At 44.5% G+C, this 26,047-nt stretch overlaps 1 protein-coding gene across 1 annotated transcript in view; it reads left to right on the top strand.

Annotated features, from left to right (window-relative positions):
• The window catches only part of LOC306973237 (cadherin-6-like), a 115,429-nt gene that overhangs the window by 68,277 nt on the left and 21,105 nt on the right, over positions 1 to 26,047 (top strand). The window contains exons 3-5 of the mRNA XM_079570139.1: positions 7,364 to 7,658; positions 10,433 to 10,552; positions 13,572 to 13,745. Coding sequence (XP_079426265.1) covers positions 7,364 to 7,658; positions 10,433 to 10,552; positions 13,572 to 13,745 — 589 coding nt within the window. The remainder of the gene's footprint in view (positions 1 to 7,363; positions 7,659 to 10,432; positions 10,553 to 13,571; positions 13,746 to 26,047) is intronic.

Below are 26,047 nucleotides of genomic sequence, written 5' to 3'. Positions count from 1 at the left end.
TCAGTAGAAGAGATGTCATGTGCCTGTTTATAGCAAAACTGCTAATGTCCGCCCGCAAGTCGATGTTGTACTGAGATAAGTTCATCTAATGTATACAGAATAATAATATATAAGACTCCTCCCGTCCAGATCAGTCATTCAGAGCGTACAGGTTTGCTTTGAGAACAACCACTGTTTGGTCAGGCGTGTAATTGTACATTTTGTTTAGAAGAGTTCCAAAAGCTCGCTGCTTTGTAAGAGAACGACTGTTGACCACATTTGGTTCTGTGTCTTGGAGCGCTGCACTGTCCTCTCCCCCCTCCGAGACAGAGGTGTGATCGAAAGAAAGAGAGGGAGGTGACTTTAGTTTGTGCCTTGTCATCCATGTTGATACCGGTTACCATGTCCTCGGGTGCCACAACGGTGTCGCTCAAGACGAGGCCAGTCACTTCTGCTTCCTCTTCACTCTCCTCATCTTTATATGAACCTCCTGTGCTTCATTCAGCATTTATGATTCTCGTTTTCCTCTTGGTCTTAGGGAAAGCTGAGGGAGCGATGCTGAGGGCAAGGCCAGGGACGCATTCAGAAACAAATAAGAGGATTTGAAAATCAATGCCATGACAAACTGCGAGCCACGAGATTATCGGATACTCAGATATCTGAACCGGTCTGTAACTAATGTGTCAACAAAAAAATCGCAGTCTCCTCTTCGATCGCCTAAATCTGAGCGACCACTGTGCACTTAGGAAAAGTCATTATGTTCAATCATCACGGAACAGACACTCAAATTAATTTCATAATGTATTAGCGAATGGATGGGAAGGTAAACTGACTGGAACTGAAAATTCTATTTGGAAACGCTGGATGGGATCTGCTGTGTGTGAATTAGCCCTGTAGGATTTGGGGCTGGTTTAAAAGTGTATCAAGTGTGACACCTAGTGGTCGGTTTTAGTTTGGCAGTGCAAATACTAACAGAGAACCATCGCAGCATTCAGGTAATAAACATGTAGGAAAAAAACAGTCAACTCAAAATGAGACACTGAAACGTTTATTTGTCAGTGGTTCATATTTGCAATGTAACTAGTTTACATCAGCCAAAGAGTGGGGAAAATGTAAATAAACGAGCCTGCTAAGTCATTTGTTTGGCCCTGTCTCCTGGAGCAGTCGGCCTGTTGGTGCGAGAGAGGATTTGCGCCATTATCTCCACGCCGTGTTAATATAATTCTGTGTGCTCAGGTGGAACGTGGCCGCCGCAGCTCCAATCCTATAAGTCCTATTTGTGCTGACAAAATGCGACATTCGTGTTTTGGAGTTTTTTTTTTTTAGCCTAAACTTGAGTTGAACCGTCGGGCCGTATGTTGAAGCAGCGTCGGCTCCACTGAGGGTGCATTTGAGTTACAAAAGGGTGCAATAGAGTTTCTCACCAGTAAAATACATTGTGATGCCATTAAAACTGAGGGTGCAAACATTTCAAAACGAGGTTGCAGTGCACCCTCATCCGGGCCTTTGTTGAAGTGGATTAGCAGAAAGAGCTTGTGACGAAAGGAAGACTAAATGTCTTTTTACTTACTTACTTTTTACATTTCTTAATTATTGCGCTGACATCTGGGGTAATACTTCCAAAACGGCTCTAAATCCACTCTTCAAAAAAGGGCAGTAAGAGCAATAAATATCACTTGTTACATCATACATTGAGAGTTAAAATGAGAACGTTTACGAGCACTAGTTCTGAATGCAGCTGTTGAAGGAATGTACTGCACAAGTTTTTCTCAGACGTATATTTTTCAATGTCCAATTCCCAGCCTGATTTATTGAGCTTTAAACCCAAAATAAAATGACATTTGAATGTATTTTACACAAATCCATAGCCTATTTAAAAAGTAAACTAGATCCAAAATACCAAAAAAAGGCAACAAAATAAAATCATGGTGTTAAAGCAGTACTAAGTAGCTTGTTTATCTAAATAAATCCTTTCCGTCGTCCCTCTGGGGTAATACTCAATAATGATAATGGGATAATTGGGGGGTCTTTCATCTCCCCCTGGTGTCTATGGCCAGGAAACCACAATTAAAGACTGCCACCGGACCGGAGCCACCAATACACACTAATGCAATAACGAAGAAGAAGCTAATAGGCTAACGGGCAAAGCTAACTGCGGGCTAGCACCACTTAAACAGTATTTAAAGCCAAGTTTGAGTGAACAAAATATCTCCATTGTGTAATTGGATGAACAATATCCCTCTGTCCCTTTGTCTTTTCTGTCAGCGTAGTATTTACTCTCACGGGCAATGGCCTCTAGTTACTTAGTACTGCTTTAAATCAGAGTCTATCCATGATTTAGATTTAGTGGTTGAAAATATCGCCAGTTTTGGCCATTTTGATATATAAAAAATCACATTTTTATACAAAAACACAAAATGACAGAAAACTCACAATCCATTTGTCACTGACATTTATATCAGTAACATTCAGCAAAAGATTCAAATGGATTTGTCTACATGATCTTTTCCCCCCTATTCACTTGCAGTGTCTCCTTAATATTTAGGGCGCTCGAGGTTTTTGAGCTTCCAAATGAACCCTCCCTGGTCCTCCTACACCAGGGGTCTCCAGCAGGCGGTGGCCAGGCCAAATCCGGCCCTGACTTGTAGAGCACAAATTCCTGAGTATGTCAAAAAAAAAAAAGTACGTCTCTAACCCATTCCTGTGTGAGGTTATGCATTTTTAAAGAAATAACCAGAATGCTAACTCCAGCCACTAGGGGGCAACTTAAATAAACGAAAAGAAAAGAAACACACATGTCCACAGAGCCGTGGAAAGATTAGTTTTAGTTAGGGGGTGCTGAGGGACAAAATTTACCCCAAATATGCTTTTTCTGTGCATATTTCCTATTTATTAATATTGTCTGCAGTTCCTAAACTATCCACCAGGAGGTGCTGCAGTCCCTTCAGCACCCTGGGTTCCCACGGCCTCAGAGGGCACTGACACAAGAAGAGATCAGGATGTAAACAACACATTATAATCACATGGTAAATGGACAGTCTGCTCCTGGGCGGATGTGGCTACAATAGTAGCTTACCACCAGTGCTGAGTGAATGAATAATATAGTATAGACATATATAAACGTAGTATATGCCCAACATACTTTACTCGAGCTTTTGTTTATGGATCCCGGCAATACACTCTCGGTATATTGTGGCCCCCAGCTAAATTTACTTGGAGGCCCCTGTCCTTCACCTTCGGGAACTCACATAAAACGTCCTGAAAATTTGTGTCAGAAGTGTCTCCCAGATCAAATGATACTGCAGTGTCCACCATCGCCTACATTAGCATATTTTTCTGACAATATTAGATAAAGACTTGAAGTTTTTTTCCCCATGAAACTACACTTCCCCATCTTCAAAATGAGTCCAAACGGTCGAAGAAAGAAAACCGCTGGACGACTGAGAGCTTATACAAACATGCGTGCCTTTTCGCTAAATCATTCAGCCGAGCAATGGCTTTATCTCTTGACAGTGACATGGCAGCGACTAGCCAAAAGGCAAAGGGGTAAACAAACACAAAGCTAACCAAAATGCCAAAAAAAAAAAATAACACGAAAAGACCCACGAATGGACGTTTTGACAGCCCACCTAAGGCTCAAACCGTCAATCATAACAAACTTCTGACACAAACATTGAAAATCTTTTTTGTTCCATCGAGGCACAGCTAGCTTAGCGCTACCGCATGCACTTTCAACAGAAATGCCCCACGGATACGAATAAAAGAGTCGACTTCTCAAGCTCCCCGCGCTATATTTTAGGTGTACGACCGGCGGCAGCGCATAAATATCACAGCGGAATAGTCCTGACAAGTTTTAGAAAAGCCACAAGCAAACATTCGGACCAAAAAAAGAAAAAAAAGAGGTCAAGCTAGCATTGAGAACAGGCTAGTGATGTGCAACAAAAAGAAGCAGATCTACAAAACGTGCGAGGTGCTAGCTTAGCCTGAGGAGTAAACATAAGAGAGTGTGCGTCGTGGCGGTGCATTCAGATACCATCGGTTCACCTCGGCGTCGGCGCTCTGGGGCCGGTGTGAGGGGGGGCGCACAGTTAGAAAAAGGTGAGGGCTGAGGAGCTTTAGCCGCCTTAGCTGGAGCTCTCGGTGGATCGGTGCGCCGGATTTCAAGGATAAGTCGATAAAGCTGCTAAGGCCTGGGCGTAGACTGGATGAGATCTGAAAATGAAAAGGAGTTCCAGCTAAGTCAGTCTGTTAAAGGGATATTTCAGGATTTTTGACATACGGCCTCGTTTCCTAGTTATCCAGAGTGTTGCTGATTTCTGTAAATATTTTTTTTTGTAATTCATGCAATTCTTATATTTGAAGAGTTAAGTGGCGCTAGGCTAGCGCATTTCTATGGTATCAGCTAGCCTGCATTAAAAACAGTGTGACCCGCTCCACAGAGCACCTGAGGCAAATCACTTATAACACCAGACTAACCATATACATGTCTGTGTCGTAGAATCATTTTTGGAATATAACTGACCTGCATCACATTTTTAGGGACTATTTTCTAGCAGATCACTCCGCCGCTGCGTAGCTTATACAACCACCAAATGTAACTTCTTTGAAATGCTAAATGGTCAAAATGATTCTATGGACACAGACATTTATATTCTGGTGTTATAAGTGATTTGCCTCAGGTGCTCTGTGGAGCGGGTCACACTGTTTTTAATGCAGGCTAGCTGATACCATAGACATGCACTAGCCTTGCACTAGCCTAGCGCCACGAAACTCTTCAAATATAAGAACTGCATGAATTACAAAAAAAAAATATCTCCAGAAAAACACTAGGACATGAGGCGCTATGTCAAAAATCTTGAAATATCCCTTTAAATTGTGTTAAAGGTAGTCTTTTTAACTCCTTTGTTAACTTAGTTAATATTAGACACGTCTGGATAACTGCGGACAGCTTTCCTATCTTAATTGGGCTCATTCTTTTCCATTTTCAGAGCACAAATCGCCTTCTGTAGAGGATGGAAATGGGTGTTATGTATGCTCAAAAGTGGAGCTAAACCGTTCCGCACACCTCTGGATTTCAGAAGTCAATCTCTCAAAGAGAATTTAACTAAATCAGAGGAGTGTTTTAAACATGCGTTTCGTTCGCAATTCCCCATCCAAACGTAGTTCTGATGTACGAGCAAAGACAAGCAGGAAAGACTGAAGTTCCAGCTCAGTTTCTGCTCATCTCTGTCCTCAAAGTTCACTGCACAGGCCTGACCTGTGTGTATTCTGTGTGTCTGCACACATACTGCCACGTACTGCGTCCAAATGGACCTGTTTGATCATCTGGGCGTGGGGCGGAGTGCTCTGGTGCTCTCCCACAGGCAATAACAGTCTCGTATTTATTTCAAAGATAATCCAGACGCCTGGGACAGGGCCTGTATGAAATAACTATTTTGTAGAAATGCACCACTGGACACAGGGCTCAAAATCAGGATAGTCCTGGGTAAATCAGGAAGGAAAAAGTATAAAAGCATTTTACTGTGTTTTGGTATCTTTGGTGTCTTTCATTTTAAATAGCCATACCATAAAACCTTTTTTTAATCCCTATAATGAAAATTAATTGGGAAATGACGGGACAGTTTAACTCCGTTACGGCTGAATTATTTTTACTTTTGCCTGTTTCCCAAATACATAGGGCTATAGCAGATGTTCCCAAACTTTTCAGGCTGCGACCCCAAAATCACTCAACCAACAACTCTGTAAAATGTCATTAGCATTTGTAATACTTCAGGCCAAGGTTGTTGATTTCTGAATTGCTTCATGAGTCTATTATCAACAATAAAAAGATTTCGCCCAGGTGCTCTTCGGGTTGAGGATCAAACAGTTACTTCTAAACAGAGACTGAGGCACTCCATGGTTTAGAACAATTATGAGTCTTTATTAATTCATGGCTAGCATTAGAATGGTTTAAGAAACGCCAACACATTTGGGCCAGACTAGAGGCCAGGCGGACATTTTGACTCTTTTAATGCAGCACATGCCCTTATGAAGGGCCAGACCCGGAGAGGTCGAAATGCATCGGCGTTTTTTAAACCATTCTAATACTAGCCATAAAGGCTTTTTCATTTTATTAACGTATGGAATGCCCCTGTCTTTGTTTAGTAGCATTTATAATAATGTAAGGTGCAAAACATTTCAAATCTGGCCTTAATTGAACTAAAATGTGCTGTTTTCAATCAAAAATACATACAATTCATTAAAGTCAATGTCTTTTGGAACCACTGGGCTATTGTATCAAAATGCCCAACATTGTTTTTGATCAAATTACTCGAAAAATGTGTCGAATCTATCCATTGTACAGGAGTTTTCTGTCATGGCAAGATTGTTTCCATCCATCATTGGTACAGGGTTGTTTTCGAACTGAGGACATTTTGCCTTTCCCCTGAAGGGGTTTCACTTACAACTTATCATCACTAGCTTTGTAGTGTTCTAGTAGGCTCCATCAGCTCCATCTATCTTAGTGATATTTGTTGAATGAGTATTGGTCTAGTACCTCTGTTTACACTGACCTGATATCTTGTTTGTTTTTCATCTGTGGGCCTGTCCTGTCCTGACCCGTGTCTTAGACTCATCAGTGTGGCAGCGCACATTATGTTCAGGTCTACACTAACAGAACAACAACAAACAACAAAGCAGACGAGTTGTATCTCATACCTCGCTGTCCCTGTTCAGTGAAGGGCCTCACCTCGAACCATTTCTTCTCCTTGACTTAGATTCTGACCTCACTGTCATTGAAGGTGTGGTCAGTGTGGCTTGAAGACGTAGATCAGGGGTGTCGACTTTGGCCTCATAAATAACAACGGCTTACACTTCATCAGCCTGTGTCACACGTTTCTCAAAGAGCTTTATAGTCATTATTCATTCACTCCACACTCAATGGCTGTAAGTTACTCTTGTAGCCACAGCTGCCCTGGGGCAGACTGACCATTTACCACGTGGCTATAATATGCTGTTCATATCCTGATCTCTAATTATGTCAGAAGTTTGTCAGAAGTTTGACGCATGTGACGTAGATGTACTGCTGACTGACGGTCACAAGCTTTCTCTGCAGTGTTGGTCTATCCTCTTATACAGTGGCTGTTTGTTCATCAGTGTAATAATGCTCGTTGCACTGTTCTTTGCAATAAATGGCGTCCACTACAAAGCTCTGTCTGTGGCTTTGAGTTTGATCTTTTGGATGCACTCATTTCTGTCGTTCTGTATTGACCAGTTTGAAGTGATCCATAATCCCATGCTGAGACCCCGTTCTTCTTTGCTCTGTCTCTTGCGATTGTATTGCTGTTGAAAATGTACTTGAGTTAATGCCACGTTTGTTTATGGTCATTGTCCTTGTTCCTCGCAGCTGCAGTCGGACCAGGACCGGGGGGAGAGCGCGGTGAAGTACGTCCTGTCGGGAGAAGGCGCGGGCACCATCTTTGTCCTGGACGAGAGCAACGGGGACCTCCACGCCACGCGCCGCCTGGACCGAGAGGAGAAGTCCTTCTACGTCCTCCGGGCCACCGTCGTCAACAAGCGCACCGGGCTCAAGCTGGAGCCGGAGACGGAGTTCGTCATCAAGCTGCACGACATCAACGACAACGAGCCCACTTTCAGCAAAGAGGTGTACTCCGGCAGCGTCCCCGAGAGGGCCGAGATCGGTGAGAGGACATTACGTTTGGTGTAGATCCTGAGGCATCTGTCGTGTGAAAATGGCTCAAATAATCTATATTTAGAAGGACTTAAAGGAACAGGCCACCATTTTTCCATACTGAGATATGTTCTTACCTGAGCTTAGACGAGTTGAATCGTACCTGTCTGGTCAATTTGATCAGTCTGAAGAGATTTCGTAAAGACTGGGCTGAGAGGTTCTTGTTACATGGGTTAATGGATATATTTTCAGTGGATTTAATCAGAAAAAAAACAGGATCAAGAGCTGAACAAACATCAGACCCCTGACAAGGGAGATCATAGCTACAGTGGGTTGCAAAGGTATCGGCCTCCTTTAACTTTTCGACATTTTGCCACACTATGGACCATTAACAAAAATATATTTAATTGAAATGTTATGTGAAAGACACACATTAAGTGACACACAATCGTGATGTGAAATGAAGTCAATACATGATATTGATTAAAAAATGAAAACATGAAAAGTGTGATGTGCAAAAGTATCTACCCCCTTCTCTTTTAGTGCAACCAACTGCCTTTAGAAGTTTCCTGATGATTTGTGAATGATCACATGTTGACCCAATGACTAAACAGAGTCTACCTGTGTGTGATCTAATGTCAGTTCAAATACAGCTGCTCTGTGATGGTCTCAGGTATGTTAGAGACTATTGTGGAGCAGAAGCATCATGAAGTCCAAGAACACACCAGACAGGTCCGGGATAAAGCTATATTAGGTTATAAAAAGATTTCCAAAGCTTTGAACATCTCTCAAAGTACAGTTAAATAAACCATCCAGGAATGGAAAGAGTCTGACATCACTGCAAACCTACCAAGACCCGGCCGTCCTCCTAAACTTACTGACCGAACAAGGACAGCACTGACCACAACTGTTACCAAGAAGCCTATGATGACCCTGGATGAACTGCAGAGAGACACAGCTCAGGTGGGGGAAACTGTCCACAGAACAACTGTTAATCGTACACGGCACAGACCTCGGCCTTTATAGAAGAGTGGCATTTTTAAAAGAAAACCATAAGAAGTCCCGTTTTCTGCTTCTGGCAAACAGAAAACGGGACTTCTTATGGTTTTCTTTTAAAGATGGGACTCGGACTAAGGCCAGATTTGTGCAGACCTCTGAGATAGACCTCTGAGACCATCACAGAGCAGCTGTATTTGAACTGACATTAGATTACACACAGGTAGACTCTATCAGGAAACTTCTGAAGGTAATTGGACGGCACTTAAAGGAAAGGGGGGCCGGTACTTATGCACATCTTATACAATCATGTATTAATTTCATTTCACTTCACGATTGTGTGTCACTTAGTGTGAGTCTTTCACATAAAATTTCAATTAAATATATTTATGTTTATGGTCCATAGTATGGCAAAATGTCGAAAAGTTAAAGGGGGGCCCATACTTATGCACACCACTGTACAGGCTGAAAACCATGAATGCTTTCCATAAAGTTTGGCTGGTTCTTCTGACCTTTGGGTGCTCAATTGTGTGCTGTTTGGCGTGGCTGTTGATTTGTTGTTTGTGCTGCTGCTATGATAGAGCAAAGCGAGCCAGGCCATGGTAAGTTCTGTTATTATCGGCTCTGTTATTGACTGCTGGTTTTCATTTCATTTCACATTTGGTTCAGTAAAATTGCTTACGCTTCCAAAGTTATAATTGTAATGTGTCCGATGACTGGGTTTAGTCACGTCTTCCCGTCCCCCAAATTAAACGATTTAAACTGGAGACGAGCTGTTTGACCCTCCACACTCTGAGACAAACATGGCTGCGACAGCCCTGTTAGTCTGAGCCTAACTGGGCATGTTTGACCTCACTTTGTTGAGTAATATGAGTTACTACGAGGGGTTAACAGCTCAAACATGGCTTCTGTGTTAAAATTGTGCTTAGATTGAGGACTCCAACTATTTTTACTGTGTAAGTTTGTTAAAACTTATACAACTTTTCAAAGGTTTTGGCCAAAAACAGCGCTTTTTGTCATGCCTATATTATTAAAACTTAACTAAACTTAGATTACTCAGTATTTACTATTGTGTTGTGTTCATTATGAAACTTTAATATAAATGAAACCTTTAACTGAAAAACATCATTAAAGGGGCTGGAAGCAAGTTCGCCATTTTATACTCACTACTGCCACCTCAGGCCATATGTGTAACTGCAGCTTCTATATTAAGCTCGTGCATGACGGCAATTCGGGCCGAAGTGACACATTTTTGAGTGACCGTACAGGATTTTAGAGGCAGTTGTGGTGAACAGGTCTGAGCTCATTCTACACATTAGGACATGGCAGGAACATGTAGGGGGAGGAAAATACTTAATTTTAACATTTTTAAACTCCTTATAGTCCCTTTAAAACTAACTTTGCTTTAAAATGAATGTTGAAATGAATGTTGACATTCTGCGCAGTTTCACTTTATTTTTTAATCTGAAATAATTCCACGTTAACCTGCAAAGTGCTCAAGTATCCCTGGTTGGGAAACACAGTTCTAAAACACCGTCATCTGCAGTTTTCCCTGAACTTTCCTGTTGTTTCCTTTTGAATATCAAAATTTCCAAAAAGCGTGAGCAGGTGTGGAATTGACCTTTACTTTATTTTCTTGCACGAGTTGGTGAGGGGAAAAGCCAGTCCAGGTCCGGGGTGGTTATACATAATTCAGCCTTCCACTTGCTGCAGGAGCTACAGCGAAGTGCACTTAGCCCCGTGGCGGCCTGCAGGTCCGACTGACTGTGTCCTGCCGTGTTCCCTCAGGTACGTCGGTGATCCAGGTGACCGCCACAGACGCCGACGACAGCATGTACGGCAGCAGCGCCAAACTGGTCTACAGCATCAGCCAGGGACACCCCTACTTCTCCGTGGACCCCAACACTGGTAAGAAGTCGCAGTCCTTAGATAGATTTGTTTTCAGCTGTTTTAGATCAATATAGCATTTTCTAACCAACAAGTGTAAGATAATGATCAAGATGTGTTGCGTTGTACCTCCCATTTTATTTCTCATCATTTGGTTCACAAACAAATAATGAGTCCAGAAGAAATGCCGCGTACCTGACTGTAGCTTTGCTGGCATCACCGGCAACTCTAGTTTTCATTTGTTTAGTTGCTCTTAAAGCAGTACTAAGTAACTCATGCCCCTAGAGGCCATACGCGCCACTGCAGGTGTCGCGGCATGTTACGTTTTTTCACTCATTAATTGTCCGTGAAGACAAAGGGACAGAGGGATATTGTTCATCCAGCTTTGCCCGTTAGCCTGTTAGCTTCTTCTTCGTGATTCCTTTAGTGTGTATTGGTGACTCCGACCCGGTGGCAGCGAAGTTGCAATTGTGGTTTTCTGGCCAGAGACACCAGGGGGAGATGAAAGACCCCCCAATCATCCCATTAACACTTGTATTACCACCAGAGGGACTACAAAAGGATTTATTAGGGTAAATATGTTGCTTCGAACTGCTTTAAGACATAGCAGCAAATGACCGAAGTATACATCCCAAAATGTGACCCATGATCTGTTGTTGCATGTTTTGGGTTGGACAGGGGGGTAGACCAGAGCAGCTGTAGGAACGCCACCCAGATACAGGAAGAGCAGCATCTCCCGGTACTCAAAGGGAATCGGCAGGTGGTGCTTTTCAGACCCCCAACCCAAGCTACATGAGCAGAGCAGTCACAAATCTCATGGTTTGGGCCTGGATTCCAGCTGGAATATTCAGAAGTAGAGAGTGTATTCATGAAAGAGAGTCGGCTGTGATTGGTTGACCAACACTGAAGGTTACTCCGTTTTTCAGGCTGATTTTGCATAAGAAATATTTTTTATTTTATATTGCCTTCATTTAAAGGTGCATTATGCAACTTCTTATGCTGAAATAAAGTAGACATTGGCGTGTAATTTACCTTTCAGTCACCCAGTGGCTGTGTGGGTGGTCAGCCTGCCGCCTTTACTTTCCATCTAGGACCAATTTTACATACATTTGACACAGGTCCAGCAGTGAAAACCTACCAGAAACCCTAATGTACAAAAGGTCCTGGAGCGTCCTAGAGGCCTCTATGATGGGTTGTAAAGGCGCCATGCTGACCACCCATACAGCCACTGGGTCACGGAAAGGCCAAACACGCATTAATATTGCCTTTTTTTCCCCATATTGCATCTAGGCTAAATTCAAGTTAGCCTTTTTATACTCACTAGTGCCACCTCAGGTCACACGTGTAACTGCACCTTCTATACTAAGCTCGTGCATGACTTTTTCTTTATAAACCATATCCAACTTTTTGTTTTCCCTATTCCTTATCCTTTTCACTTTCCTCATTTGTCTGATCTGACCCGTGTCTGCGAAGGCATCGTCCCCGGAGCCTTTGAGCTGAATTGAATTTGTCTAAACTCTTGTAAGCTGTAACTGCTGGGAACCTCAGCTTTTCTCTCTCCCGATCTTACTTGAAACTGCAGCTGACGAGAAACGGCAAACAAATCAACACTCGCAGGCCCTTTTGCCCTGAATGTTCTCGCGCAGAACACAGTTAGAAGAGGCGAAACGGGGATTCGTGCCAACACAAAAGCCTCGCTCTGTAAGCACTCATTTAGATAATCGAGTCGGTAATCGGGCCTGCTCATCTCTGCAGCGGGATTAGAACGGATGCTGGATTAAAGACAGTTACGGAGTGTAAAGCTGACAGTAGGACAGAGATATGCGTATGGCTTAATCCTTATTGCTCCACAGTGGTCCATTCATACACCAGATCTACAGTAGGATTTGTTTGTACATAAAACCTATTTAGTTTAATGGAAATGTGACCCGCCCTGGCCTCGTCCGTAACCTAAAATGACATCACATATGGTGCAATATATGGTACACATGAGAATTTGAAGTCATTTTAGTGGGGCAGTGCAAATCAGTATATGAGAAACCAAGCCCAGACTGAGGCCAGCAATATTCACCTGCACCGGACAAACTGAAACTGAGAGAGTCGACCGATGTTCCTTTTGCCCTCCAGTCGGTTCAGGAGCCTGTGCGTGTGATGTCACTCGTCAGCGTGTGGTTAACGACATGCCGAAAGTGCTCACAGTCATAATATACAATCTGTTTAGCAACCAGCGTGCATGTATCCTGACCGGCTAAATCTCTGAATTCAGTTCGATTAGTGCTTGGGAGACTTGCATTCAACATACATTCAATATACTGTTTTTATTTCAATATTCCTATAGTAGATTCTCGCTGAAGGCATTCATTTATGAATGGGCACATATGGAATTATGATTTAAGGGGAGACACTACAGGCAAAACTCAACTTTTTCAGTTTTCAGGTTTTGGGCCAAATTGGTCTCTGAACATATAAGCTTTCACCCGGAAACAGAAAATATGCCTAATCTTCACAATAACATGTTTAAATATTGCGCTGATTCAATGTTCCCCCATAGAGAGACACAATTTCAAGGGCCTTTTGGGGCATTTTTAGGCATAAAACACCTTGTTCTTATATGAAAAGATAAAAAGACAGAAAACTTGCCATGTATTTTTTTCTCACATTTATGCCAGTGATCGACAGCAAAAGTTTCACATTGATATCTGTCAATATACATTTTTTTCCTATTCACCTGCAGTGTCTCGCCCTAAACAAAAATGTTTGAAATAAACTAATAGCCGTCGTTTGCTTTGGTCACTCTTTACACACTTTTGACATTTTCTTAATGGGCTGTCGAGTGTTGAAAACCATTTCATGGACCTGATGAAGCTCACTGAGAAACGGCCAAGAATAAAATTGAATTAGAATTTAAAAAACACATACTGTATTTTGAGCTATTGCACTCTTTTTTGTTTCCTACATATTCATAGTTTAATGTCTTCAATAGGAGGGCTGGGATGATCCACTCTTATCTATCTGTCTGTCTCTGTCTGTGTGTGTGCAGGAGTGATCCGCACAGCCCTGGGCCCCGGGGACATGGACCGGGAGCAGAGGGAGCACTACCAGGTGGTCATCGAGGCTAAAGACATGGCCGGGCAGAGAGGGGGCCTGACCGGGAGCACCATCGTCAACATCAGCCTGACCGACGTCAACGACAACCCGCCCCGCTTCACCCAGAGTAAGTCACAACCCGCCCCGCTTCACCCAGAGTAAGTCACTACCCGCCCCGCTTCACCCAGAGTAAGTCACAACCCGCCCCGCGTCACCCAGAGTAAGTCACAACCCGCCCCGCTTCACCCAGAGTAAGTCACAACCCGCCCCGCTTCACCCAGAGTAAGTCACAACCCGCCCCGCTTCACCCAGAGTAAGTCACAACCCGCCCCGCTTCACCCAGAGTAAGTCACAACCCGCCCCGCTTCACCCAGAGTAAGTCACTACCCGCCCCGCTTCACCCAGAGTAAGTCACAACCCGCCCCGCGTCACCCAGAGTAAGTCACAACCCGCCCCGCTTCACCCAGAGTAAGTCACAACCCGCCCCGCTGCACCCAGAGTAAGTCACAACCCGCCCCGCTTCACCCAGAGTAAGTCACTACCCGCCCCGCTTCACCCAGAGTAAGTCACAACCCGCCCCGCGTCACCCAGAGTAAGTCACAACCCGCCCCGCTTCACCCAGAGTAAGTCACAACCCGCCCCGCTTCACCCAGAGTAAGTCACAACCCGCCCCGCTTCACCCAGAGTAAGTCACTACCCGCCCCGCTTCACCCAGAGTAAGTCACAACCCGCCCCGCGTCACCCAGAGTAAGTCACAACCCGCCCCGCTTCACCCAGAGTAAGTCACAACCCGCCCCGCTTCACCCAGAGTAAGTCACAACCCGCCCCGCTTCACCCAGAGTAAGTCACAACCCGCCCCGCTTCACCCAGAGTAAGTCACTACCCGCCCCGCTTCACCCAGAGTAAGTCACAACCCGCCCCGCGTCACCCAGAGTAAGTCACAACCCGCCCCGCTTCACCCAGAGTAAGTCACAACCCGCCCCGCTGCACCCAGAGTAAGTCACAACCCGCCCCGCTTCACCCAGAGTAAGTCACTACCCGCCCCGCTTCACCCAGAGTAAGTCACAACCCGCCCCGCGTCACCCAGAGTAAGTCACAACCCGCCCCGCTTCACCCAGAGTAAGTCACAACCCGCCCCGCTTCACCCAGAGTAAGTCACAACCCGCCCCGCGTCACCCAGAGTAAGTCACTACCCGCCCCGCTTCACCCAGAGTAAGTCACAACCCGCCCCGCTTCACCCAGAGTAAGTCACTACCCGCCCCGCTTCACCCAGAGTAAGTCACAACCCGCCCCGCGTCACCCAGAGTAAGTCACAACCCGCCCGCTTCACCCAGAGTAAGTCACAACCCGCCCCGCCTCACCCAGAGTAAGTCACAACCCGCCCCGCGTCACCCAGAGTAAGTCACAACCCGCCCCGCTTCATTCAGAGTAAGTCACAACCCGCCCCGCTTCACCCAGAGTAAGTCACAACCCGCCCCGCTTCACCCAGAGTAAGTCACTACCCGCCCCGCTTCACCCAGAGTAAGTCACAACCCGCCCCGCTTCACCCAGAGTAAGTCACAACCCGCCCCGCTTCACCCAGAGTAAGTCACTACCCGCCCCGCTTCACCCAGAGTAAGTCACTACCCGCCCCGCTTCACCCAGAGTAAGTCACAACCCGCCCCGCTTCACCCAGAGTAAGTCACTACCCGCCCCGCTTCACCCAGAGTAAGTCACAACCCGCCCCGCGTCACCCAGAGTAAGTCACAACCCGCCCGCTTCACCCAGAGTAAGTCACAACCCGCCCCGCCTCACCCAGAGTAAGTCACAACCCGCCCCGCGTCACCCAGAGTAAGTCACAACCCGCCCCGCTCCACCCAGAGTAAGTCACAACCCGCCCCGCTTCACCCAGAGTAAGTCACAACCCGCCCCGCTTCGCCCAGAGTAAGTCACAACCCGCCCCGCTTCGCCCAGAGTAAGTCACTACCCGCCCCGCTTTACCCAGAGTAAGTCACAACCCGCCCCGCTTTACCCAGAGTAAGTCACTACCCGCCCCGCTTCACCCAGAGTAAGTCACTACCCGCCCCGCTTCACCCAGAGTAAGTCACAACCCGCCCGCTTCACCCAGAGTAAGTCACAACCCGCCCCGCTTCACCCAGAGTAAGTCACAACCCGCCCCGCTTCACCCAGAGTAAGTCACAACCCGCCCCGCTTCACCCAGAGTAAGTCACAACCCGCCCCGCTTCACCCAGAGTAAGTCACAACCCGCCCCGCTTCACCCAGAGTAAGTCACAACCCGCCCCGCTTCACCCAGAGTAAGTCACCCGACACATGACCCAAGCCGACGCACTGTTTAGTTTAATTGAACTTAACAAGAGCTTGTCTTAATAAAGTTGTCCATCATAAATGTTCTGTTCATGAAACTTTCGGAGAAACAATTTTCCGGGGTAACTGAGCCGAGTAGCATTAATTCTTTCCCAAAGCCTCCTTAATGACTTAAACCTAATGAATCGTTAATCTGCAGAACGAGAGTAAACACTGGCTTTGAACACCACTCTCTCCTGGATTGTGTAGGCGTTTGGAAAAGCATCATGGGGGTTTTCAGAGAACTTTCTTAAAGGGGCCGTAAGTTCCAAAATGTATGTAGCTTTTATTGTTCACTCAAAAATATGCTGTGTTCTTCCTGCTGATGTCATGGAGTGTACATACATGCGCTTCAGAATTCTGCTTATTTGCCATAATCCAATTACGATTAACGGCGCATGTGCCAAAAATAGGAAGTTGTGTATAACCGGGAAATAGCGCGGACATGATGTTATATCCCAGTTACTGAATCCATGTTTCTCATTACCGGGAAACAGCTATTTCCAGGTTTCTACGTTTATATGAGACAAAACCGGAAGCTCCCGATAATAACCGGGGAACTGGAGTGCATGTAAACACACTCATGAAGTGGTGCGCTCCCTTTCCTTCCACCTCCTTCCTACTATTTTGTGTTTAATTTAGTTACGGCATTTCATTTCAGGTCTTAAATCGCTTTCACTGCTAAACATGCTGTGCCAATCATACAAATATGAAAACTTTACTGTCTACCAAGGTGGGGATTTGTCTTTGGCATCATCTCAAAACGTATAAAACACATCAACATCCAGCATCCAAAACGCGGTATAGCACGTGGAACTACATTCCTTGTATGAGAACCTCTCCAACACTGACCCTGTATCTGCATTTCAGAAACAGTTACATGACATAGACAAATTCCAAAAGATGGCCGTTAGATCAGCCCAGAAAGGTATCGAGAACTTTCCACATCAGTTACATGAAGACTTACACACAGACTCCAGAGTGACGTGCTGCGCTGTGGGAGGATTATGCCTGTGTGATAATTAAATGCTAATTCGGGCTGGTTCTGTGGAAACAGAGTGTGTTTGGGGCTGATAATGCAAAACCACACACATTTGTTTACTCACTCTAACAGCTGCCGAACAGGGATACAACCTGCTGAGTCATGATCGGATGGCCACAGCCCGGGTTTACACTTGAATGGGCCTTTTTAGATGACTGCTGCCTTGGTTGCCCATTTGTTTGATACATTTAGGATCATTTGTCAGAAATACCTCCAGGATTTACAGTGTTTGTGAGATGTAGTTATTTGCAACAACAGCAGAAGGCACTTGTCCCTATCTACAGCTGCCAGAACACCCTCAAACTAGGTTGCTAATGTCGCTAAGAACTTTAAATTTCACATAAGTAAATCATGTTTGTAAATAAATTTTGCTCGTTACAGCAAAATTTGCATTTAAAAACCTTATTGCATGAAAGGTTTATCTGCTCACTGGAGGTGGTTTTTGATTTTTGCGAATAAGCGTTAATCAATGGGCGCTGGCTGCTCTGCTTTATGACCACGACACTGGGGGCCGCCATTGCTGTAGTACCTCCATATCGCCACTAGGCCCCCATTGAAAAGCATTGGAGTTTAGACACCTTAAAAACAACTTTAACGTCTGGTTTCAATTTTTTCGAAACTAGACTAGGCTGGATCTTCCTCCTGAGATAATGTTAGTCACAATTAAAGAAACCAGGCTGGTTTCATGAATGAAATCTGGTACTTAATGAGGCTCGGACTGTTAGCATTGGAGCAGCGCGAGCTACACGTCACGCAAGGGCCGAGTCTACAGTGAAGATCCCGCCCTTATGTCCTTTTTAGGAACATGCTTCGTCAGAGCTGGGGAGGGGGAGTCTGTAAACCCGCCATGAATTCCCCCACGGCCGTGGTCATTATGGTAAACGGGGAGGAGTGAGCAGAAGACGTCCATTATTTTTAAAGTCTATGGCGTTAATGCACGTTTTGGAAGATGGAAACAGATTTAGGGCAAGGAAAATAATCAGTGGCAGGTCTTAGTCCAAAAAATATAAATAGGAGTAGGGCTGCACTAACGATTATTTTGGTAATCGATTAACCGAGTATTTTTACGATTAATCGCTTAATCGCTTGGCTGTGAATGGTGTATGAAAATTTAATTTTTTCTAGTGTTGGGACTCGATTAAAATGTTTTAATCGAGTTCATTACAGGTCTGTAATAAGATAAGATAAGATAAGATAATGAATTCATCACAGTTAATCGAAAAACAAACACACAAAACAACACAAAACGTCTAACATTAGCATCGAGGACGTCTCTGTGTTTGTCCAACATGTTTTACATTGAGGCTAACATTAGCATCGAGGACGTCTCTGTGTTTGAAGCTAACGCTAACATTAGCATGGAGGACGTCTCTGTGTTTGTCCAACATGTTTTACATTGAGACTAACATTAGCATCGAGAACGTCTCTGTGTTTGAGGCTAACGCTAACATTAGCATCGAGGACGTCTCTGTGTTTGTCCAACATGTTTTACATTGAGGCTAGCATTAGCATCGAGGACGTCTCCTTTTTTGAGGCTAGCGCAAACATTAGCATCAAGGACATCTCTGTGTTTGTCCAACATGTTTTACATTGAGACTAACATTAGCATCGAGAACGTCTCTGTGTTTGAGGCTAACGCTAACATTAGCATCGAGGACATCTCTGTGTTTGTCCAACATGTTTTACATTGAGACTAGCATTAGCATCGAGAACGTCTCTGTGTTTGAGGCTAACGCTAACATTAGCATCGAGGACATCTCTGTGTTTGTCCAACATGTTTTACATTGACTTTAACATTAGCATGGAGGACGTCTCTGTGTTTGAGGCTAACATTAGCATCAAGGACATCTCTGTGTTTGTCCAACATGTTTTACATTGAGGCTAACATTAGCATCGAGGACGTGTCTGTTTTTCAGGCTAACGCTAACATTAGCATCGAGGACGTCTCTGTGTTTGAGGCTAACGCTAACATTAGCATCGAGGACGTCTCTGTGTTTGTCCAACATGTTTTACATTGAGGCTAACATTAGCATCGAGGACGTCTCTGTGTTTGAGGCTAATGCTAACATTAGCGTGGAGGACATCTCTGTGTTTGTCCAATCAGGGGAAATATGATTAAGTGCATTTAAAAAAAATGTATTAATTAATTGAAATTATTCAGATTTTTTTTATCACATAAAGCTAAAGTGGCCGCTTGAGGACATGTAGATGGAGTAAATTTAAAGTGAGTGTTTGTTGGAGGCTCTTCTGATTGAATAAGACACAGACAGAAATGCATGGAAATTTGCTTCTGTTACACACATTTATGAAGCAGATTTCAGACAGGTGCGCTTTTTCTTTGATGGAAACGCAATTCAGCATCTCTATCTTTGGGTCTGTTACAATGACATGCCATCAGAGGGCGCTAGCCTCTATCTGCAGCCGAGGTGCAAAGTGGAACGATTTGAAACTTACAACCAAGGCCGATAACTTGCTAATATGGCTAACTCGTTTGCATGGGAGATTAGCCATGATTACAAGTCTGTCCAAAGTGTCTGGACTTTCACAGTGTCGCTGTGTCTTTGGGCAAGACACTTAATTTGCTATATTAAGAGCTGACTTCCGTATTTAGTCAGCTCTTTCCTCTTTATAAAAAAGCCTGGAGTACTTTCTATATAGCCGTTGGTAATCTCTCATTCTTTATAACCTTGCAATACAATCCTCTTCAGTCGGAGTGGATTATTTGCACCTAGTTTTCCTACGGCAAAGTGCCTGCAGATTGCCTCTCCCTGTCTCTTCTCGCTCTCTCCAAGTCAGCGCCATTGAACACTGAAAACCTGTCAAATCCACACGCAAGTTCGGAACAGCACGACCCGGGCCATTACAATGAAATGGGCTGAGAATGAATATTAAGTCACAATGGATTTTCCTCAGACGCGGCCGGGATTTGATTTCCATGCAGCAGTTAGGCTCAATTGTCGGCGGAAGTCGTCCAAATTCCACTTTATCGAAAACACAATTCAATTTGGAGGCCCGTCTGTGCCGAGACTTTGGCACATGCGCTCCGGTAAAAGGCTTCTGGAAACTGGGTGTTTTGATAAATACTCTCAGTTAAGGTTAAGAAAGACTTTGATGTCCTCCAAGGAAAGTTTGTCCTCTGCATTGGACCCTGTGGGGTTCCATCTCCAGATTTTGTCCCAGAGAGGTTTAGAGGACTTGCCTACTGTGCCGGGCTTAGAAACGGGTCCTGGTGTAGCTCGACTTTGGGCAAAGTGGACACAGCAAGAAGGTCCCGAGTTTGATTCCTGTGGGGCCTTTCTGTGTGGGGTGGTACACTCCTCCCTGTCACTGAAAACATGCACAACAGGGTCCCGTCCAGGGCCAGGACTCCCCTAAAAAAGAATCCCACTGAGAATCTGAAATGGCAGTGGGACTGTCTTGGTGAAATAAGTGTATATGCAGTGTAAATGAATGAATGGTTTCGTAAATGTGTCAATGAGAGAATTAGTTTTCTCTCACCATGTATAATCTGGCTCATGCACCACACGTTTAACTTGTTCATTTGTCTTTAAACCGCATTGAAAGAGCCAAGGTGACACAGCAAACCTCATCGCACAACACCGTATAAGTTATTGAATTGAACATTTTATTTTGAGCAATATCAACATAACTATACAAACAATGTTAAAGAACAAATACAGAGAAAAGGGTACATGCCATATCTAGCCAAGATCTTTTCCTTTACACACAACACACTTCCCTTGTCCCCATAATTGGCCAACAAAATAAAGTAAATGACATTTTAGTTCGAAAAGGAGTGGGAAGAAGACAAGCTTGTTTACTCCCACCCCCATTCATATATTGTAAATAATTAAAATAGTGATGCGGTTGCTGAGCTAACTTAGTTAAGCCCTTGGTCAGTTAAACCTGGCACAAGCCTAGTTTCTACATGGTTCCTTTGTTTCTGGCACAGGGGCACCGTGAGATATTCTGTACGGCAACTCACTGCTGCCAGTGTGATTGAAACATTTTTGACTGCGCTTTCTCGTTCCAACGTAATACCATCTCGTTCCAACGTAATACCAACTCGTTCCAACGTAATACCAACTCGTCCCAACGTAATACCAACTCGTCCCAACGTAATACCAAGTCGTCCCAACGTAATACCAACTCGTCCCAACGTAATACCAAGTCGTTCCAACGTAATACCAACTCGTCCCAACGTAATACCAACTCATCCCAACGTAATACCAAGTCGTTCCAACGTAATACCAAGTCGTCCCAACGTAATACCAACTCATCCCAACGTAATACCAACTCGTCCCAACGTAATACCAAGTCGTTCCAACGTAATACCAAGTCGTCCCAACGTAATACCAAGTCGTTCCAACGTAATACCAAGTCGTCACAACGTAATACCAACTCATCCCAACGTAATACCAAGTCGTTCCAACGTAATACCAAGTCGTCCCAACGTAATACCAACTCATCCCAACGTAATACCAAGTCGTTCAAACGTAATACCAACTCGTTCCAACGTAATACCAACTCGTTCAACGTAATACCAACTCGTTCAAACGTAATACCAAGTCGTCCCAACGCAATACCAACTCGTTCCAACGTAATACCAACTCGTCCCAACGTAATACCAACTCGTCCCAACGTAATACCAACTCATCCCAACGTAATACCAAGTCGTTCAAACGTAATACCAAGTCGTTCCAACGTAATACCAACTCGTTCCAACGTAATACCAACTCGTCCCAACGTAATACCAACTCGTCCCAACGTAATACCAACTCGTCCCAACGTAATACCAACTCGTTCCAACGTAATACCAAGTCGTCCCAACGTAATACCAACTCGTCCGAACGTAATACCAAGTCGTTCCAACGTAATACCAAGTCGTCCCAACGTAATACCAACTCGTCCGAACGTAATACCAAGTCGTCCCAACGTAATACCAACTCATCCCAACGTAATACCAAGTCGTTCCAACGTAATACCAAGTCGTCCCAACGTAATACCAACTCATCCCAACGTAATACCAACTCGTCCCAACGTAATACCAAGTCGTTCCAACGTAATACCAAGTCGTCCCAACGTAATACCAAGTCGTTCCAACGTAATACCAAGTCGTCACAACGTAATACCAACTCATCCCAACGTAATACCAAGTCGTTCCAACGTAATACCAAGTCGTCCCAACGTAATACCAACTCATCCCAACGTAATACCAAGTCGTTCAAACGTAATACCAACTCGTTCCAACGTAATACCAACTCGTTCAACGTAATACCAACTCGTTCAAACGTAATACCAAGTCGTCCCAACGCAATACCAACTCGTTCCAACGTAATACCAACTCGTCCCAACGTAATACCAACTCGTCCCAACGTAATACCAACTCATCCCAACGTAATACCAAGTCGTTCAAACGTAATACCAAGTCGTTCCAACGTAATACCAACTCGTTCCAACGTAATACCAACTCGTCCCAACGTAATACCAACTCGTCCCAACGTAATACCAACTCGTCCCAACGTAATACCAACTCGTTCCAACGTAATACCAAGTCGTCCCAACGTAATACCAACTCGTCCGAACGTAATACCAAGTCGTTCCAACGTAATACCAAGTCGTCCCAACGTAATACCAACTCGTCCGAACGTAATACCAAGTCGTCCCAACGTAATACCAAGTCGTCCCAACGTAATACCAAGTCGTTCTAACGAGTTGCCAAAAGCCCAACGCACACCAGAGCGCCGCACATCATCTGACACATGTCCCTTTCGACACAGGCGGCGCGTTAGAGCACTTCAGTTCAGAGGCGTTTCTCAAACCATGTGGTACTTTAAACGCATGATTTATACATTTATCATTAATAAAATAAGACACGTATGTCCGTGTTGCGAGAGAGAGAGAGAAAATGTGGCTCTCTTTTGCAGGTCAATAGGGGGCGAGTTTAACATGCTCCACCTGAGCCCTGATGATGGTTCTGTCTCCGCTGCTTCCATCATCCCCTTAAACAAAGTGTACGGCGGTCTCCCTGTTTGTCACAGCCGAGACCCGTCTGTGCCTCTGCAGCAGGTCAAAAACGTAGGCCTATGTGTGTTTACCCCGCGGCACCCCGTCTGGATCACAGGAGGCGTCTGCGTTGGGCTTAAAAAGTCGTTCACACGACTTTGGCAACTCGTTAGAACGAGATGGTATTACGCTAGAACGAGATGGTATTACGTTAGAATGAGATGGTTTTACGTTAGAATGAGATGGTATTACGTTAGAACGAGACGGTATTACGTTAGAACGAGATGGTTTTACGTTAGAATGAGATGGTATTACGTTAGAACGAGATGGTATTACGCTAGAACGAGATGGTATTACGCTAGAACGAGATGGTATTACGCTAGAACGAGATGGTATTACGCTAGAACGAGATGGTATTACGCTAGAACGAGATGGTATTACGCTAGAACGAGATGGTATTACGCTAGAACGAGATGGTATTACGTTAGAACGAGATGGTATTACGTTAGAACGAGATGGTATTACGTTAGAACGAGATGGTATTACGCTAGAACGAGATGGTATTACGCTAGAACGAGATGGTATTACGCTAGAACGAGATGGTATTACGTTAGAACGAGATGGTATTACGTTAGAACGAGATGGTATTACGTTAGAATGAGATGGTTTTACGTTAGAATGAGATGGTATTACGTTAGAACGAGACGGTATTACGTTAGAACGAGATGGTTTTACGTTAGAATGAGATGGTATTACGTTAGAACGAGATGGTATTACGCTAGAACGAGATGGTATTACGCTAGAACGAGATGGTATTACGCTAGAACGAGATGGTATTACGCTAGAACGAGATGGTATTACGCTAGAACGAGATGGTATTACGCTAGAACGAGATGGTATTACGCTAGAACGAGATGGTATTACGTTAGAACGAGATGGTATTACGTTAGAACGAGATGGTATTACGTTAGAACGAGATGGTATTACGCTAGAACGAGATGGTATTACGCTAGAACGAGATGGTATTACGCTAGAACGAGATGGTATTACGTTAGAACGAGATGGTATTACGTTAGAACGAGATGGTATTACGTTAGAACGAGATGGTATTACGTTAGAACGAGATGGTATTACGTTAGAACGAGATGGTATTACGTTAGAACGAGATGGTATTACGCTAGAACGAGATGGTATTACGTTAGAACGAGATGGTATTACGTTAGAACGAGATGGTATTACGTTAGAACGAGATGGTATTACGTTAGAACGAGATGGTATTACGCTAGAACGAGATGGTATTACGCTAGAACGAGATGGTATTACGTTAGAACGAGATGGTATTACGTTAGAACGAGATGGTATTACGTTAGAACGAGATGGTATTACGTTAGAACGAGATGGTATTACGTTAGAACGAGATGGTATTACGCTAGAACGAGATGGTATTACGCTAGAACGAGATGGTATTACGTTAGAACGAGATGGTATTACGTTAGAACGAGATGGTATTACGTTAGAACGAGATGGTATTACGTTAGAACGAGAAAGCGCAGTCAAAAATGTTTCACTCACATTGGCAGCTCAGAGTTTCCGTAATTCTGGGCCCTACGACAGGAAAAAAATCTTGACCCCCCCACATTTTTAAAAATAACCAATTAAAAATCACCTAAATACCTTAAACGGCTAATTTAAATTTACTTCTTACAGTCACATGTGGGTGGTGGTGTTCCAACAGAATCTTTAACTGAACAGGTTGTATTTCCTGCAGTTTAGTGCCTTTTAGAGGTGCCCCAGCAGGTTAGTTTCAAGTTGTAGTTTTAAATAAACACTATTGTAGGGCTACATTTTATTTATGCAATAAAGGCTGGTGTTGCTTGTGAAAAACGTAAAATGTTTCAGCACACAGTGGAAAAATAATGGCTCACATTAAGAGGCATAAGGATAAATTCTAAATTCTAAATAAAAATGGTTTATTTTATTTTGACAAAGCACTGCTGCTTATCAATCAGAGTGAGTGGGGGCCCAGACCCCAGGCCTCTGCTGCCTGTGCCCCGCCCCTGCTCTTGGACCGTGGCTCCAGTCAACACACAGTCTACAGCGTTAGTCCTGACACTTGGTCTCATGTTATATTTAGCTTTTGTAGCAGTTTGACTGAAGTGCTGTGAACAGTGCGTCGCCAGTCGAGTCACATGACACTTGTTACCGACTCATCAGCTGTTGGCATTCGGCCGATCCTGAACTGGGCCACGGCCGGGGATCACAGGAGTGACCGAGCTGATGCTGCAGCCTCAGGGCAGTGACCGGTGCTCAGTGACAGCGTTGCCGGTTTGATGGCCTGGCTGTGGGCAGCTGGCGTGAGCACGGAGCTGTGCCGCTCTTTCTGAGAATGAGAAGAGCGAGGAGAGAACGTCAACACTCCAAGACATGATGAAGATGAAATCAAACCTTGTGACGTGATGTGGCTGTGAAGGAGCAGTGACACACAGTTGTATGGAGGAGTGAACCATTATGGATGGAGGGAATATTACATTATATTTAGGGCCCACAGTCTTACAGCACATAAGCCCATTCATATGTCAATCATCCTCCCTTATGTTCTGGCATTATTGGACCAAACTTACTCCCATGATATAGGCCTTGTTAAGACCATGGTTTGATCCTTTCATTCGCAGGAAACATTAGCACTTACTCCCAGAACAAAAGAACCCTGTCAGTCACACAAAAGAAGATGTTGTTTTTTTTGAATAATGGTCAGCGCTCCGCCTCCGTCAGCGGTTCTGCCTGGTTTTTGTAGCGCTGTCTACCTGTCTGCGTTCTCCCTTGAAAGGCCCGCAGAGACGTTGTTTTTAACGCCATTTCTGCTGTCAGGTACATTTTTCAAAACAAGGACTTTCCCTTTTGTCAGGGCTTTTCATAGACCGCCACGTTTTGGAGAATCGCTGTCAAAAGCTTTCTGTCCAAACTGAACAAGAGGAGCACTCAATACGCGGATCTACACGAGAATGGCCACACATGAAGCCAGATCACATAGGCACAAA

This window comes from Gobius niger, assembly GCF_951799975.1.
Source record: "Gobius niger genome assembly, chromosome: 13".
NCBI lineage: Eukaryota > Metazoa > Chordata > Actinopteri > Gobiiformes > Gobiidae > Gobius > Gobius niger.
This window is presented reverse-complemented; position numbering and strand designations above follow the sequence as displayed.